The 18,634-nt window shown below is 42.6% G+C and overlaps 1 protein-coding gene across 8 annotated transcripts in view; it reads right to left on the reverse strand.

The window, feature by feature from the left end:
- Nucleotides 1-18,634, reverse strand: part of SPRING1 (SREBF pathway regulator in golgi 1) — a 270,150-nt gene that overhangs the window by 248,697 nt on the left and 2,819 nt on the right. For 5 of the 8 annotated variants that reach the window (XR_009697369.1, XR_009697368.1, XM_061169845.1 and 2 more), the window contains exons 2-4: nucleotides 12,204-12,360; nucleotides 8,174-8,325; nucleotides 7,661-7,774 (exon numbers count right to left, since the gene is read on the reverse strand). Coding sequence is in view for 6 of the 8 variants with exons in the window: in XM_061169845.1 (XP_061025828.1) it covers nucleotides 7,661-7,774; nucleotides 8,174-8,325; nucleotides 12,204-12,360 (423 nt within the window). In the remaining 2 variants the exon portion in view is untranslated. Of the gene's footprint in view, nucleotides 1-1,511; nucleotides 3,629-4,578; nucleotides 4,694-4,996; nucleotides 5,566-7,660; nucleotides 7,775-8,173; nucleotides 8,326-12,203; nucleotides 12,361-18,634 lie in introns of those variants that run through there. The other 3 variants (XM_061169843.1, XM_061169840.1, XM_061169841.1) reach the window with 3 other exon arrangements.

An 18,634-nucleotide genomic window follows, 5' to 3' on the forward strand; every position in this document is an offset into this window, starting at 1 on the left:
TGACCCTACCAAAAACTTGTAAAGTACCCACTTAGAAATAAAATGCATTTCTAGCAGTGATATGTTTTGGTTCCTCCGAGCCCACAGACTGTGCAGTCCTGAGAAACAATACAGCTGGACCCCTGTCCAAACATTTGACTGACTGCAGGGCCCGCTGGTTGTTAACTGGCCAGTTGCTCTGTTTATTATAATATTAAAGGCTGTACTTCTATTTTTAAAAAGTCCAGCAGTTCAGCTCTAACAGCAGACATGAATCGAGTTGTACACTTGAAGGTACGTGGCGAGGGGCTGCCGGGACACGGAGTCGGCCACACAAACACAACCCGTTGTTCCCCACTCAGGCCCTCGGGGGCCACCTGTTCCTCTGCGTGTCTGTGTAAGCTGACTGGACGCTGAATGTTGCAGACATGTGACTGAGCGAAAACGGGGATCCCGGTACCCAAAACTGTCCTCACACCATGACAACACACTATGCAACAAGAGTCCACACAGGCAAAGGGCCCGGAAGGCAATGCACTGATGCCACAGAGTCAGGAAAAGTGCTGTGTAGGAAAGAACTCTCACAATCCCACTGGCTTCTTTTTTCTTTTAATTATTTCTACTTACTTATGTGGTACCTTTTTAGAGTAGAATGACCAGTTTTCCAAATGGAATCTGTAGTGACTCATTTCCCCTCGCCCCACCCCCAAAGGCCCTCCTTGCAAAGAGCTACTGTAGGGGGATGGGGAGGGCAGATCTGCCAGGAGGGGAGGGGGCTCTCTGTAAACCTGGTCATTCTGCCCACGGGAGGGTGTCTGCACTTAGATTGTGTCAGCGCGCGAGGGACGCTGCCACAGAGTAACAGTGCCATTCCTGGAGGCAGCACTGGGCTGGTAGAGACCAGGGAGGAAGCAGCATGTCCTGTGGGATTCCAGGGTAATTTAATCAGCAGCACTTGCGCACGGCAGAAGGCAAGGGCAGCGAAATAATCAAGTCGGCTCTCAGCTCCTGGTAGTTTTCCTGTTTAACCGAAGGGGGTAAAATGTGACCCGAGAGTAGGGCCTCTCTGCCTCGGCCGGCACTGCTGATGCATGGAGCTGGATGACTCTGTGTCGTGGGGGCAGTGGTGGGCTCCACCCACTACACATACCGCCTGCCCTCAGTTGTGATAAGAATGTCTGAGACATTGCCAACTGTTCCCTGGGGGCAAAACTGCCCCCATTTGCTGCCCTAGATCAACTGGAAAAGTTAGTTAACAAGTGAGCCACTTGATTCTGAGTAATGCAGGGTTGAAAAAAACAAGAAAAGGGGTTTAAGGCCTCCTTCAGTGAAGAACGCTCCGGAAGAAAAAGACCAACAAAAGAAAAACTGGCCAAGGTCAAGAAGAGCAGTTTACCACATGTGAAAGATAAACACCCAATCAAAATATGGGAAGAAATTAAGTATCAATTAGAACATAGAGATCCATTAGCAAAAAGAGTTAAAAAATGATACCAAGTGGTTCTTAGGTATATGACAAAAGACACTCCCCGCATACTTTATTTTATTTATTTTTGGCTGTGTCAGGTCTTAGTTGTGGCACACGGGATCTTTCGTTGTGGTGCGCGGGCTTCTCCCTAGTAGTGACGTGCGGGTTTTCTCTTCTCTAGTTGTGGCGCGCAGGCTCCAGTGCGTGTGGGCTCTGTAGTTGGCGGCATGCAGGCTCTTTAGTTGAGGCTTGCGAGCTTAGTAGTTGTGGCGCGCGGGCTTAGTTGCCCCACGGCATGTGGGATCTTAGTTCCCTGACCAGGGATCAAGCCTGCGTCCCCTGCATTGTAAGGCGGATCCTTTACCACTGGACCACCAGGGAAGTCCCACTCCCCACATAGTTTAGGTGGGAGTATAAATTGGTGAAAATCATTCTCAAATAAACATACAAACGTGTATGTGAAAGCATATCATCAGTGCATTATTTGTAGCAGCCAAAAAAGAAAAAAAAAAAAGTAATAAGCTAAATGAACTCAGCAGGGATTAATAACATTACGGTGTATCCATGAAACCGACACCAGGTGGTCACTAAAAATTATTAGATAGGCCTATATGTCACATAGAAGGATGTCCATCAGAGGATTGCTTTCAAGAAGAAAAAGTATTCTCATATCTGCCTAGAAAGTCATGAGGGAAGAGAAAAAAAACGGGCTGATCTCTAGGTTGCATGATTTTAGGTCATTATTACTTTCATCTTGACACATTTCTGAATTACCTGCATTTTAAAAATTATCTTTAGCACGAGTTCTTCTAAAAATAGTTGTAAAAATAATACCTAGAACTCTGTAGTTGCCACCCTTCCACCCAAGGGGCCCACCCATCCCCACGTTGCCAACTACGTGATGTCAGACCCCCACTGGACTGCAGATGTGGACTTCATGCCCAGCACTGGGCCTTTACGCACTCCAACACCTCACAACAACCCCACGAGGAGCAGATGCGATCCCATATCACAGAGCAGGGCCTGGGACTCAGAAGAGGAAAGACTACCCAAGGCCATGCCTTAATAAGTAGGAGTTACTGACTGCGAGGCCGAATTCTCTCCAGCCTGTGAAGAGTAGACTAAATAACAGTAGAAACTAACACAACAGAGTAAAATAACTATACTCCAATAACCATTAAAAAAAAAAAAAAAAGAGTAGACTAAATAAGCAACATCTCTGTTCATTTACAATCTACCTGCAAATCCCAACGATGGGAACAGCTTGCTCGGAACCTTGCACACGGCTCCCACAGCGCCTTTGCAGCCTCACCAACTGAGGCACTCCCTGGACAGCCTCCAAGTCAGCTCCGGGAGCAGGCCAAAAACTGCAAACCCTGCTCTAAAATCCTATCCCCTGCTTTTCCAAGAGCTGCTGAGCTCGCCCTTCGATGCCAGCCCCAGCGTCGCCAGGTCCAGGGCCACCCCAAGTCCCAGGCCCTGTGGAGGCAGCGCCTTTTTCTACAGAATGCTTCTTTCCCTGTTAGAACATAGCTTATCTTTATTGCTCCAGCAACGAGCATGGCAATTAAGATTCAGAACTGAGGGAAATGCTTTGAATTACCCAACTACCTTTCACCCCAAACATAACAATTTAAAAAATTTTCTTCTAAACTAAAGGTGTTTTCATTCCTTCTCTGATCTTTTCTTAAAATCCGATGTGTATCACGCACTTTGCTAAGCTCTGGGCATACAAAACTATGACAAGGTCCCTAATTCTGGAAACCTTCAGTCGAAGGAGCCAGAAACAAACCAGAGAGGGGAGCAGGGAGGGGTCCAGGCTAGAAGCCTGGGGAGGCCCATGACGTTCCACGTCCTTGGGTGGCTTCGTTACAGAGTCTGCAGTACCGTGACTTTCCAAAACAGTGAACATGCCTCTTAGGAGTACAGAAAAACATACTCCAGGGCTGAATGAAAATGACCTTTGGATTATTGACCCAATTTGGCTACTTATACCACCTCTCCCCTCTGCTGGCCTGGACAACCGAGATCTGTATGCTCTCAGAGGAGTGTTTACAGATGAGTCAGCGTTGGAGCTGGCGAGGCGTGGTGGGAAGGACAGTGGACCCGGCGCCGGAGATGAAGGTCTTGTTTTGGTTCCGTCATGGGGCCCAGGGAAGTCACTTCACTCCATTTCTTCATCTACGAGGTGGGAACAAACGAGCTTAATTCTCTACCTAAGTTGTAGAGGCTGTGAAAGCAGTGAAAATGCAAAACGTGCTTGCCAATATTCAAATACAGAATAAACAGGTATGGCTGACCTTTGATATAAACTGTTTTCACAGTAAATCTACGTTATTGCCCAAGGGTTCAAATAAGCTCAAAGGAGAGGCTGGTGAGTGACAACTACCAGGAGACAGACTGAGTTACCAAAAGCAATGAGCTGGTGAAACATGCAGACGTGTCCATTACTTTCACACACAGTCTGATTTAGCACCAGTGAACACACACAGAATCTGAAAAACCTGATGCAAACTGAATAGATTTCCTGGGATCTAACATGCAAAACAACTGCCAGACAGTTCACCCTCTAAGAAAGTTGACTTAGGGGGACAAACTACTTTGGGAAGATAAGTGTAAGTAACAGGAGGGAGTTAAGGGAAATTATTCCATTGAATAGACTGCAGAAACATACAGGAAGGCAAACGTGGCCCAAGGAAAAAGCTCCACTGAAATAAAAATGCTGAAAGCGGGCTGTAAAGCTCGTGCTCTGCTCTGAGGGCAACCGCTGAACAACCGAAAAAGAACAAGGAAGACCCTGCCCAATACCAGGGTTAGTGAGGGGCTCTGGGAAAGAACAGTGTGTGGTAATGTGACTCCGGAGAGCAAAGAGGGGCACGACGTCTTGATCTGAGGACCAAATACTCTCAGCCTTGACCAGAGAGGGTTAGTGTCATATTAGAAACACAGGCCGCCTCCAGCATGTGGACCAGCAGCCTGCACATCCAATGCCCACGGAGGGTAGATGTGAGCCTCTTAGGGCACCCTGACAGAAACTTGAGTTTTGTTCTTCTTTGTAAATCATAGGGAAACCAAACGTCTGTACCCATCACATCTCCCGAAGCTGAAAGCGATAAAGGACGACCACTTACAGTCAGTTGCGAGATGTATCTCCACTGAGGAATCGCCTTAAGATGGGGTTTCCATGACAGAAGACGAGGAGGCCGCCCAGCAGATGACTTTCCTGAGGCTCCCACTGTCCCACGGCTGAGCAGACCAGTCATTTCAACAGGGGCAGAGGAAACAAGAACAGAACCGTCCAGGACAACAAGGCAGAATTTCTGGTTAAAACGGTGCATGCACATAGGTAAACAAGCATATCCAAATACCACTAGGAAAAAACCTGAGAGCACATGGTGCCAGCTGCTAGAAAGTTGGCACAGGATGAGAAGGGAACAGCATCTGAGTTTCTAGACAATTTTAGATGTCAGGACACGGTGTTCAGGGCCCACTCTTGAAGATGCTGTTAAAACAAAACCAAGAACAAACCACCTCGAGAGAACATGCATGTTCTAAGAGACCAAACATTTTATCTGGGTGAAGGGTCGATCTCACTCTTGAAACTCAAGAACACAAGAAAACAACAAGAACAATCTCCTTGAATATACTCAACTATCAAGGAATTTTCCTATAGGAAACATGAGAATTTTCCCACTACTTTAAAGAAGTCCAATAAATAACTTTACAGCGAAGGGCCCGAGAACACACACAGATGCCCACAGGTCCCCGAGCAGCCGCAGAGCAGAGGCGCTCAGAGTGCTGATGCCTTCACCAGGTCGCCCCCAGTCTTGTCTTTCTTGAATGTAACCCGCCGGCTGGCATTTCCAACTGCTTTACGGAACAAGTCCATCTGGTAAGCCCGGGGGCGAGTGAGGCCAAAGAGCACAGCACAAGAAGTGGTCAAGGTCAAGTCTTCTCCTGAAGACCAGAGAAGGGCTTCAGGCTACAAGTTCTTCAGCAGCACATCCTCCCAGTGGGTTGAGTCTCCCTCACCGTCACGCGGGGAAGAGCTCGGGAGGGCTCTCTCCGTAGCAGTACTTTGCTATGGGATCCCTATACGTGTTCTCATGCTGCACGCTCTGTTGGCAAAAGGGAAGAGAAGATCGCCGTGAGACAGAGCAGGACGGCGGCCGGCAGACGCTCCCTGCAGAAGCCCGGGTGAGTCCATCTCCAAATGTCACCAAAAGGGTCCAGGGCACTTTCTGGAGCAAAGGCAGATGCTCAGCACAGAATGCCAATGAAGGGCATGAAAATGGACATAGTGTCACCGCAGGACTGTTTCTTTTATGCACACTAGTGAGTTTTTTTTAACAACCTAGCTGTGACTAGGATAACTTGAGACAAAAAACTTTCCTCAAAGTATTTTAAGTCAGATTAAGATCCAATGGGTGTTTTGCACCTGACCCCGTGCTTCACAGGAATTCAGTCCCCGGCACTGAACCCTGCAGAGATGAAGGAGATGCACTTCAAATTGCTTTTGTCAAGTTTTATGTACCTAAGGGCTGGTACACAAGCTGAATCCCACAGTACCACACAAGCCTCATCTGGCCAAGCAAAGTGCGATTTAACACAGACAATCATTCTTGGTGGCTAATTTTTCAGCAATTTGTTTTCATACAAGCAACTTGAGTTTTTGGCTAGTCTAGAATTCATTAATTAGCCTAAAACCAAGGCTAAACATCTAAATTGTAAGTATTAATCCAATTTACAGACATGCAGCCAAATCTTTTCTTTCTTGGGACGCTTATAAAGGCAAATTGCCAACTGGTAAATTTCTCTTTACAATGAAAATGCAAAGTCTGAAATTTTAGCATCTTCACTCAAGTTTGGAAGTAACTCCTGGGTTTTATCAGTTAAAGAAAGAAAACACTTGGCCTTTTCTAGCATTACTCAGAATGAGAGTATGAATCAAAGTAAGTCATGGGTTCAGCCGTCCTCCACATTTCCTTTAAAGCCCATTCAAATGGAAAGCTCTTCCAGCAAAACAAGGACATCAGGAATTTCTTCATGTTTCAAATGCTCATTATAATCCCTGAAACATTTACCCAGTGATGCTGAATGCTCTAAGAGCAGACCAGAGACATGAAGAGTGGTGTAAAACCCAAAGGCAGACTACAGAAATCTGGCAAAGGGTACAAGAGTTCCAAAGAATGACAAATGAGTCATTTATCTCAGACGGAGCCAGGACAATCTTGCAGACACCATGAATGGAAGCCAGAGGAAGAGCGCCCGTATGACAAACACGTCTGGTGATTTTACAAAGACAGCTCCAACAACCGCCCGATCACAAAGGCTGAGAGCAGAGGATGCGCGGAATGATGGAAAGGCAAAGACGTTCAGATGCTTTCAGCAGCTGGTGCCGTGTTTAGTGCCCAAGAGCAAAGCATTTAATGACAACATGCTGAAAAGTACTGAGAGCTTGCCAACCTACAGATTTACCTGTGTATTTTTCAACACCCACCTGCCCCATCCCCTTGAATCCTAAAATAAACCACAACTTTGTCCCAGAATAAATTAGTACCCACTCTAACCAAGTGGTTGCTGGAAAGCCTTAAATTTCAGTCAAAGACGGAGGAGAGAACTTCTCTCAGGAATTGGACTATTAGGACTCCACCCACCCAGACTTAAAAATAATTTTAAGCTTCCACTTAAAATACAGACAAGTTAATCAGATAGGGAAGATGCAAGTTAGTCGGACCTTGATTTGATATAAATATTTTACATCCCTAACTTGTATAAATCTCATGTTCACATTCTAAATACAGTCAGCCCTCCATACCACGGGTTCCGCATCCGTGGATTCAACCAACCACGGGTCAAAAGTATTTGAAAAAACTCAAGAAGTTCCAAAAAGCAAAACATGGTATTTACATTGTATTAGTTATTGTAAGTAATCTAGAGATGATTTAAAGCATACGGGAGGATGTAAGTAGGTAATAGGCAAATATTATGCCATTTTATATGAACATTTAGGGATTTGGGGTCCTGGAACCAATCACCCTCGGATACCAAGGGATGATGTACTATCAATCCACCAAAGCTCCACACAACTTCGTTTAAATCTCTTCTCCATTATCACCCCACCAAAAGCCCCCAGTGCATATTTTTGAGTTTTCCTGCAGACCCTGACTCCCACCAGCAAATACCCCAGCTAGAGGCATCACAGCTTCTGACCTGGGATGAGGTCCTGCATTTAGCCAAACACAATTCAAAGTGATCTTCGACTGCCATGAAGAGGTTCTGGAATGCCACAGCTGCCCGGTTGAGGAAGCGCTCCAGGAGAAGTTGCTATGAAAACAAAAGTTAGTACCTGTAATAAATTCCAAACTCAGAAGCACAAGGTAACCTTGGAAATTTCTCCTAAACTAACGGACTGCTGATACAGGGAAAAGGAGGGGAAGGAGAGAGGGAGGGGAGCTCAAGTGAGCAGGAGGGCTGATGTTTTATTCTTTAGATATCTGATTAGGAATGCAATGGCCTATTCTGCCAAAGAACCACTGGAGGAATTGGGAACCACCTCCTTTCCCTGTAGACAAAGGCTACCTCACAGCAGCCATTTCTGACACCGACAAGGTTCCCTTCTAAGTTCTATTTCCAAAAGAATCTCACAAGAAGATTCTAATGCTCCTCGTGAAATGCAGGCGGAAAGAATAAAGGAGATGCAGCACAAGGAGCAACTCTCCATACCTTGTTGGGCTGCAGGCAGCAGGAGACACAGTACTCATAGGCGCTGCAGCAGCCATTGGACAAGCAGCCATCACAGCAGTACTGCTTTGTGCCAGGGATGTTGACGTTACAGCAGCCATTTACCAGCAAATCTTTCCTCTCACAAACGTAACCTGAAAGTCAGAGACTAACCTGAGTATAAACCCAGCAGTCCCCCCACCTGCCCACCAGGGGCGATCACGAGGCAGCAATGAAAGTCCTGCATGCAAAGAACATAAAGATGGAGTCTGGAGTCAGGGGCATCCTAAGGACCACAGAACCTGGAATCAGACAGTGTCTAATCAGAGCTTGCTTCCTGCATGCGGCAGTTTACAGGAAACATGGACTCCCATTTTATAAGTAGGCTATATATGTCCTAATCTACCTAAAATTACCTTTTAGTCTGCTGTCACATATTTGATGCAATCATCACATCGCCTATGTTTTCCTGTGCTAACCTATGAAAGCCAATTTTTCATCTATGCCTGGGGAAAAATGTCATTCTTTTTCAAAGAAAAATCTGAAAAGAGGAAAAAACCAAGGTTTTCACTCCTGAAAGTGAGATCCTTCTAGATTTAAAACAAACAAAAAACCTCCACATACACTTTTTACATTTAAATACCTTTTAAATACTTACCATTTATTTAGTAGTTTGAAGGATTTTTTAAAATAGTAGTCACACCTAACCTTTATAAACTGATTTAGGCTCCTTTTAATTATACATTGCAGGGATTCAACCACCCCTCAGCATTAGGGAATGAGAGTACTCTAATACCCAAGGAAGAAAAATCCTCCCAATTCCCTCCATTTATCATCTAAAAACACCCCCTCCAACCTAGTTCATTCATTCATACTCAACTTTAAGAAAAGAATCTCCTCACAAAAGCTAATTTATTGTTCATAGCTGCTAAATATACATTTCTCTATATCCTTCTGGGAGTGGGACAGAAAAATGTAAGAATAAGTCCATTAGGGACACCACGTGGCCCATGGGAAACTCCCAGGTGCAGGCCCAGGCCCACAGGTACACACATGGGCCCACGGGTGCACACAGGTGCAGAGCAGCTGTTCCTCACATCATTCCATTCTAAATGCCCCAGCTTCTTAATCCTCAGAGAATGAGACGTCGTGAAGCATGAGTTTGTTTTCAGAAACTACTCTGGAAAACAAAGTCTGTGCAAAAGCAGGAGGCACCATTAAAATAACAATGGAAGGGACCAGAAGGGCCCTCGTGTCACACTGGGGAACCTGAGGCCTACGAGAACCAGATCGCTGCTGTTGTGGTTTTAACTATGCCTTTTGTCTTCTAAATTAAGACAGGATGATTCTAATGCCACATAAAATGTTTCTGGGATTCTTCCTAACTATTCTTACTCACTTTCTTCAGAAGGGTTATAAATTAAAAATCCGAATAAGCCAGTATGTTCCTCAAAATTCTGCCCCAAATGATAAATACAGAGCATCTTATCACATGATCTCTGTGTGAGAAAGATGTAAAGCATTACACTTGTTGAAATGATCTTTCTGCCCTCTTCTCTTTTCCATGTTATAAGTGTTAGCATCTCAGGCCTTCTGTTTTTCCCCAGTACAAACTGCAAGTATTTAGCTTTGAAACCAGGCAGGTCTTTCTAACTTCCGGTGAAAGTCCATCAAGATTTTTCCTTTTGCATCAGAAATGTACTCCTGCAAACATTATTTCCAACGAGGAGTCCTGTGAGATCACAACCTCAGAGTGTGCTGCTACTGACTGGGAAACCAACTTCTAACCTTTGAAAAGTTTGTAACTCTGTTGGTTGTCTTATTGAATAAGGTGTCACCCTGGCAACACTCGTGGGGGTGGCACCTGCTTGCTAAAAGGCAAAAATTCCTGCAAGTTTTCTTTATTACACTGCTTATCTCCTCTCCTGCATTCATGGAGGTAAAATAAAACCTATGGTTCTTGGATTTTTTTTGATTGGTTCTTGGAACTTAAGAAATCTGAGAGTCTTTGTCTCACTTGAATTAAGCAGAGGGAAATCATTCTTTTGCTAGCTATGACAAAAGAAAAGGACAAACTGTCATTCATAACTAATATTAAATATTAAAGTCAAGTCATAAGATTTCATGCTTTCTCACTGAGTATCATACAAACAAAAGCCTATAAGAAAACAGCACTGAACTCCAAGTTCAGTCCTGGTCTTAGTCCTAGGTCTGCCCCTGACTGACTAGCTGGGTCATCTTATGGAAGTAACTTCCCTTCGCTAAACTTTACTCTGTTAAAACAAAGCAAAACAAATGTTACTTGCAATTTAATCTGCTTTTTCAATGTGATCTTAAAAACAGAGCTGTGCACTGTTGAGTCATCAGTGCATTTTTGTGCAAAATTTTCCAGCTCTTCTAATCTAGGTGGGAGGTTTTCCTGATTCCTTCCTTCAATCCCAAATAATCTCATCTGCTCTGATTCTTTTGAGATCTTTTTGGAAAAGTTTTTTCTTTTTTAATTATTTTGCTGGGGTTGCAAACTTTAAATATAGATATATAAAAAGCACTATAGTTTCATTTTGAAGATAGCACGTGTCTTCATTTTGTTGGGCTTCATCAGGTATCTTCATCAGAAGATTCTAATTCAAGGTTACCTGTATCAATTTCAGTATTGTCACATTCATAACCCATTTGTTCTATGACTCTCTAAGAGAGAGCAAATTTTACTCTTGCAAACTAATCAGATTATTGCAAACCACCAGGTGAAAAGGGAATAAACAATCTGTAAACCAATCGGGGAACTCTGACCACTGTTTGGATAGCTGACATTAAGGAAAAGTGGTACTCTCTTGGTGTGATAATGGTATCCCGTTTATGGTTTATAAAAGAGCCCCTGCCACCTTGGGTAGGTTCCTGAACCGCTTGGTGCCTGTGTCTTCAACTACAAAGTGAAGACAGCAACACCTACACCTCACAGGACTGCTACAACAATCAAATGATATGTTGTTCAAGGAGAGCTTTTAGCCTAGTGCCCAGCATGTAGTAAGGGCTAAATTAATGCAGGCAGAGCATTACCAGGAGTCTCTCCTTGGGGGACTGGGCCAGGCTTAGAGTGGTTAGAGCTCTAGCGGCTGTCTAATCCAAACGCCTCGCCAGCACAGGAATCGCCTTTCTTATAGACTAAAACTCTGGGAGAAGGCACCAAAACAGACAGATTGTTTTTTTTAACTGAGGTATCGTTGATTTACAATATTACATAAGTTTCAGGTGACAACTTAGTGATTCACAATTTTTAAAAGTTATACTCCATTTATAGTTATTATAAAATATTGGCTATATTCCCCGTGCTGTTTGATATACCTCGGTAGCTTATATTTTATACACAGTAGTTTGTACCTCTTAATCCCCTAGCCCTATCTTGCCGCTATAAAAAGAATGAAATTTTGCCATTCGCAACAACGTGGATGGATTTGGAGGGTATTACACTTAGTGCAGTAAGTCAGACAAAGGAAGACAAATACTTTGATATTGTATGATATCACTTATACGTGGAATCTAAAAATAAAACTAGTGAATATAACAAAAAAGAAACAGACTGATGTTTTAATAGTAACAGTAAAACATTTTGAAGTGTTTATAATTCATTTGAGATTATGCAGTCAACAAGTCCATTCATTCTCTTCCTAAATGCCAACACTATGTGGATACAATTCAGGTCACCAAGAAGAAAAACTGTTTATCTTGTAGAGTTCACCATCAAAGTGAGAAAAAAAAGACTGTTAAGATCTGAAAGTACTGGGGCTGGGAAGAGACTGGCAGGAAGTAGTCAGGGGGCTGACGCATGATAAAATTCTAACTCTGGAGAGTGTCTCTTATCAAACCAAGCTTCTCTGATGTTGAGGGGAACCTTGAATGATGAGTCAGATATAAAAGACAAAGACGTGAGAAGTGTTGGAAATGGGCAAGAGGGGGAAAGACAGCATATAAAATCCCTATTTAAAAACCTACGAATGGCCCAGGGACTGCAGGAGAGGAAGGGAGCCAGACTAACCAAGTTCATCCGTGATGAGGTGCTTCCCTTGAATGGAGTTCCGGCACTGGTTGCTGGGCCGACTGCTGTTGCCCAAGTTAAACTGCACTTTCCATGGGATGGGCTGATCGTGGTCTTGAACCTGGAGGAGATTCCGATCTCTCACTGCCCTCTCCTCCTACAAAGACACCATAAATGAGAAGGTTAAAGTATCACTTCTTGCATTTTCACCAATTTTTTCATTGAAACTACAGTAATAGGAAAGAAACAATACAAAACAGCTTGCACAACAGGAATCTGCACTCCCCTGGTACGAGCAAAGTCTGAGCCAAAGTCATGAAAAAAATGCAGGGCTTCCCTGGTGGCACAGTGGTTAAGAATCCACCCGCCGGGACTTCCCTGGTGGCACAGTGGTTGAGAATCTGCCTGCCAATGCAGGGGACACGGGTTCAAGCCCTGGTCCGGGAAGATCCCATATGCCGCGGAGCAACTAAGCCCATGTGCCACAACTACTGAGCCTGCGCTCTAGAGCCTGTGAGCCACAACTACTGAGCCTGCGTGCCACAACTACTGAGCCTGCGTGCCACAACTACTGAAGCCCACGCGCCTAGAGCCCGTGCTCAGCAACAAGAGAAGCCACTGCAATGAGAAGCCCGTGCACTGCAACAAAGAGTAGCCCCCACTCGCCACAACTAGAGAAAGCCCACGCGCAGCAACGAAGACCCAACGCAGCCAAGAATAAATAAATAAATAAATAAATAATTTTTTCTTTTAAATGCAAAATAAACCTGTAGGAAGAAGTAATAAATTAGGGCTATGCTTCAAAACTGGCAGACTTACATAAATGCCCCTGGACTATGTGCACGTTATAAATGTGTACAAAAGCATTAATTTTGTCAAAAAATTTTGGAGGGAAAAAGTTTTGAACTTTTTCTGATGGCAAATCATTTAAAATATTTTTTATATTAAAACAAATACATTGTGGAATAGAATGTAAAATCTGAATACACTTTTAAAATAGAAGAGGAAACTTCAAAGAAACTTTCCAACTGTCATTTCAGACAATACCTGGACAGGTCTAGGGCACAAGGTTACTTTCATTTGCAGTGAGGAGTTTAGTGGTAAACTAAGGGGAACGCTGAGTTGCGAGGCTGATTTCAGGGGCAAGAAGAAGCATGTCAACTTGCAAATTTCTTCTATGAAAAAATACTGAGCATGTGACCCTTAGAACATACCTTTCTTTATCAAAGACACCCATGCCAGCCAGCCCTTTACGTAGACATGCAAAGTGAGGAGTTGCTCTAGAGGCAAGAGTTTAGATCTTTTCTCCTAGCCCCCAAGGCACGGTCGGGCTTTCCAAATTGCCTTTGTTATACTATTAAAGAAACTAAGTAAGGTGCCTGAGTGCCAAAAAACAAGCCATGCAAGAAACAGCCATCTTCTGGATTCGTCAACCTATCTATCACTAGAAAACAAAACAATGATAAGACTCCCTCCAAGAGGCTTTTTATACATAATAGTTTAACCATTCTACCATTTTAATAGAGCTCTGTGGCTTTTGCCATTAAGAATGATCTGTCATGTGTCACTGTTTGAGAAAAAGGGACTAACCTTGAAAGTTGATGGCAAAGGTTATACTTTAAGACAATGGGAAAGAGCTATACAGTTACTAAGATATCTCTAGGAAAGCTATGTGGGAAGAGCTATTAATATTTAAAACATGCATATCCACATGTACTTTGGCACAGCAAACACATGTTTGAGGCCTAGCCTCTGGAAAGTACAGACGTGTAAGGGTGCACTAGGATGTCTACTACAGCACCGTTTATGTGGTAGAAAAAACCTGGAACCCCAACCACAGAGAAATGAGTGAATAAACACTGGATAGCTATAGCTATTACCTAAAAATTACGTATGACTGATGTGTATTTATCTAGAGCAGGAGTCCTTAAACCTGACTTGCTCATCAGATTATGTAAGGACTTCAAATTCTGATTCCTGAGCCCAACTCCAGACTGAGTAAAAAGCTCTGTGGATGGGATCTGGGAATCAATATTTTAAAGCACTCGGATGATCTTAATACAGAGGACTGCAGATCCCTGGTGGATGTCCATAGTATATTAAGGAAAAAAACAAGTTACAAAATAATGTGCACATCATCACACATTGTATTATAATTGTATTAATACATACATATGGGTTTGTAAGAGCTGAGATAAAGGCATGCAAAGATACTACAGACCATTAACATGGAAGGGACATAGGTGATTATTAACATTTTTCATCATCGTTGGAATAGTTTCATTTTTAATTTAAAATAAAATGATAAAAAATTATTAAAAACATGATGATCATTAACAACAGGAGACACTAAATGAGGAATCTACAGGAACTCTGTACTATCCTTGAAACTTTTCTGTAAATCCATAATTACTCCAAAATTAAAAGTTTATTTAAAAAAAAATGACTGCCAACATGAAAGACATAAATTGCCCACAATCCCATCACTAGAATAAAGCTGTATCTATTTCTGCATATTAACTTCTAGCCTTTGACCCCAGCATTTATACTACAAATTAGGATGCTTCGCATTCAGCTCCTCTTGACACTAATTGGATGGTAAACCATTCAAGTACCTACATTATCTTGATAATCACATTTTCAAGGCTATATAATAATCCATCACGCTGATATGCTGTAATTTAGTAAAAACATCCTCTACAGATCAACGTTTAAGCCCACCCCAGGTGTTTGTTATCATAAATAGCACTGCAATAAAAATGTAGACCTTTTGCTTATTCTCGAGTAATTTGTGGTAGGAATTATTATTAGTAGAGTCAATGCTAAATAGTGCCAAATATTGATAATTTCCCAAAAGTTATATATGCCATTTGTAACATCACCAGCATTTAAATAACAGTGTGCCACTCCACTATTGAATTTTGTTCCTTAATTTACTAAAGGTAAAACAGTCCTTCAAGGTGACTTTCATTTCTCTTCTGCCCCCTCTCTTTTGTTTCTTTTATAGGAAAGAACTGGCACTAGCAGGAACAGGATGGGTTATATCGATACAAAAACAACATCTGTATTCCTTGGTTGGGGCAAGAAGAGGACTTAAATGCAGAAGTCTTGGGAATATGGGACAAATCACTTAGGTGCACAATGCTTAACCACCTGTAAATTCATGAGTTCTGCTGGGACCGTGTCAGTTAACGGCATAATCAAGCTATGTGCAAACTAAAGTGCACTTCAAATGCTACCCTAGATAAATTAATAGCCATAAAGACTTAAGAAGCTGGTCAAAGTACAGTAAACTGGATCTCACAACAAGGTTGAAAGTGCTCTTGACATCACTCTCAAACTTTCCTGTTATTCCTTCTGAAAGAAAATGAGAGTTCACGGACAAGGGCATCCCAGAAGGACCTCTTTCACATTACTATGTTCCTGGTAAACAGGATGGCAATTCTCCCAGCACTTGCACTTGTTTTCAAACATGAATATTCAAGACCTTTCCAAAAGAACTGGTAAGAGTTATACAACCAGAAAAGACCGTAGAAGAGATTGTGTAAGACATAATGGCAAATGTAATGAATTAGCACATGGTCACTTTCCTGAAGGTCCAGTCTTGCAAGGGTGTGGTGAAGGGGCACTGAGGGGATTCCTTCGTTGGACAGTTGGCTTTAAACCTTTCCCAAACTACCCTACTAGGCTGTCTCAATTTTAAGCACCCCCCCCATGTGTGTGTGTGTGTGTGTGTGTGTGTGTGTGTGTGTATTTTTTCATTCAAGATTCATTCAAAGGTATCAAGTTCTTACAATGTGTTAAAGATACAGAGACAAAGATAGGCAGGTTCTCTATTCTCAAAGAGCCTCCAGGGCCTTCCCTGGTGGCGCAGTGGTTAAGAATCCATCTGCCAATGCAGGAGACACGGGTTCGAGTCCTGGTCCGGGAAGATCCCACATGCTGGCAGAGCAACTAAGCCCGTGCGCCACAACTACTGAGCCTGCACTCTAGAGTCCGCAAGCCACAACTACTGAGCCCGCGTGCCACAACTACTTTAGTCCATGCGCCTAGAGCCCGTGCTCTGCAACAAAAGAAGTCACCACACTGAGAAGCCGGCGCACCACAACAAAGAGTAGCCCCCGCTCACGGCAACTAGAGGAAGCCCGCACGCAGCAACGAAGACCCAATGCAGCCATAAATAAATAAATAATTTAAAAAAAAAAAAAGCCTCCAGAGTTTTCTTCATAAACTACAAGGAGCTAGAGAAATGTTTTTATTACTAATGTATATTACTTAACCTCTGATTTAAAAAGGGGTATTTTAATAACTGTCCTGTCTCTTTTTCGGGGGTTATCATAAGGGTCAAATGAGATGTGTCCCATGTAAGCAGTAAAGCACTTAAACATAAGGCACTGTCATTAAAAGAATCGCTTATGATTCTCAAAAGTAAAAGAAAAAAGGAGATAAAGGCCAGAGGGAATCCCAATGTCTAATATTTGGGGAATAGCTAATAAATATAGCCTGATCATGGAAATTTTTAGTTATAAAAACTTACACCTAGAAAGAGCTTTTAAAGATGAGGAAAATGCATATATGTTAAGTGAAGAAACAGTAGGCCCTAATTATATTTTTAAAATATGAAGAAAGAAAATATGCCCAAATATCATCAGTGAATCCCTCTGGTTGGTGAGATTAAAGATAATTGCTTTCCTCCTCTACCCTGTGCAGCACTTTACAGACTCTGAAAGGTATGTGTACCCTGGTGATAAGGTGAAAGAGCAGAAAAACAGATTAGCAACTCTCTCTTATGATTTATTACACTTTATACAGTGTCTAACTTGAAACCAATTTACGTACTTAATTACGTTAAAGCTAAAGATGTTCATATATTTTCAAGGAGTTATGCAAATAGCCCTGACACTTTCTGGAACTGCACCACTTGAACAACTACAAGAACAGTTATTTACATGAGAGGACCTCTAAGGACCCTTCTGACTCCAAGACTGGGATTTCTCTAATCTCAGCTCAAATGCCCCATAGAGTTAGGCCCACCTTGCCGCTCTATCACAGTACCTTGTTTTGTATTCTTTGTATCACAAATTATTATCTGAAATAATTCTGCTCATTTGCCATTTCTACCCCTCACCCCCTACAGAATATAGGCTCTGAGAGAGTAAGACTATATCTGCTTTGCCCCCCACTGTATCTCTATCATCTAGCAGACAGTGCCTGGTGCAGCTGGTGTTCACTAAACATTTGTTAAATCAATGTGCCCAAGTCACCTAGCACCCAGTCCTCACCCACAATGGCATCCCCACCAAGGTCACTAATTTCTCCTGTGCTCCCATCCCTACAATTTAAACTATCCCCCAAAGCATTAATTAACATGAAAATCAAAACAGGAATTCAAAGCTGTAGAGAATAATCAACTATTCTCTAGGCAAAAAGTGGCCACATCTGCTCCACGAGTTCACAGTCTCACTGAAGCAGAGCTAAGGATCGTATGAAAAACTCCAAAGCTTTGGAGTTTTTCACAGCCTCTTCTCAATTAATTCTAACCACACCCACCCTGCCTTCCCGTCCAATAGACAGATAGCTGTGCCATAGCACAGCTCTCCTTACAGATGGAGCCTGAGGCCAGGCAAAACGGAGCAGACTCCCTCAAGCCACAGAGCTCAGGAGTGCTGGAAGACCAAAACTGCAGCAGAGAACAGAGCAGAGGAGCAAACTCACAGGCATGTAGAAGGAGCATCGGTCAGAACAGGCTCCAAGGATCCTTTACAGTTTTAAAAATTATTGAGGACTTCAGTATGTGAGTTAATGAGGGTTATGGCTATTGATATTTATCATACTGGAAATTAAAACAAATTCTTAAAACATTTATTTTAAATAAGTTATTTATTTGTTTAAAAATAATAATGAGCCCATTACATGTCAACAGTTTTTCATGTGTGTGGGGGGAAAAATGTTTTTCAAAACAAAAAAATATATTTGGTGAGATGAGAAAATGTTTTTACATTTCTGCAAATGTTTTTAATGTCTGGCTGGATGGAAAACAGCTGGATTCTCACAACTCCCTCTACATCCAATTTATTGCAATACATTGTTCAGGTTGAAGCTTATGAAGAAAATCTACCTCACACAAATGTGTAGTTGGAAATAGAAGGAGTATTTTAATGGCTCTTCCAGATAATTATGGATAATCTTCTTTGATACTACTTCAAAACTTGACAAGTATAGTTTCTTAAAAGTTCACTGCAAATGGTGCAGCCACTTTGGAAAACAGCCTGGCAGTTCCTCAAAAAGTTAAACACAGAGTTACCAAGTGACCCATCAATTCCACTCCTAGGACCATACTCAAGAGAACTGAAAACATATTTCCACACAAAACCTTGTACACCAATGTCCATGGCAGCCCTAGTCATAACAGCCAAAAGGCAGATACAAGC

Source organism: Eubalaena glacialis, chromosome 15 (assembly GCF_028564815.1).
Source record: "Eubalaena glacialis isolate mEubGla1 chromosome 15, mEubGla1.1.hap2.+ XY, whole genome shotgun sequence".
In the NCBI taxonomy this organism is placed as follows: domain Eukaryota; kingdom Metazoa; phylum Chordata; class Mammalia; order Artiodactyla; family Balaenidae; genus Eubalaena; species Eubalaena glacialis.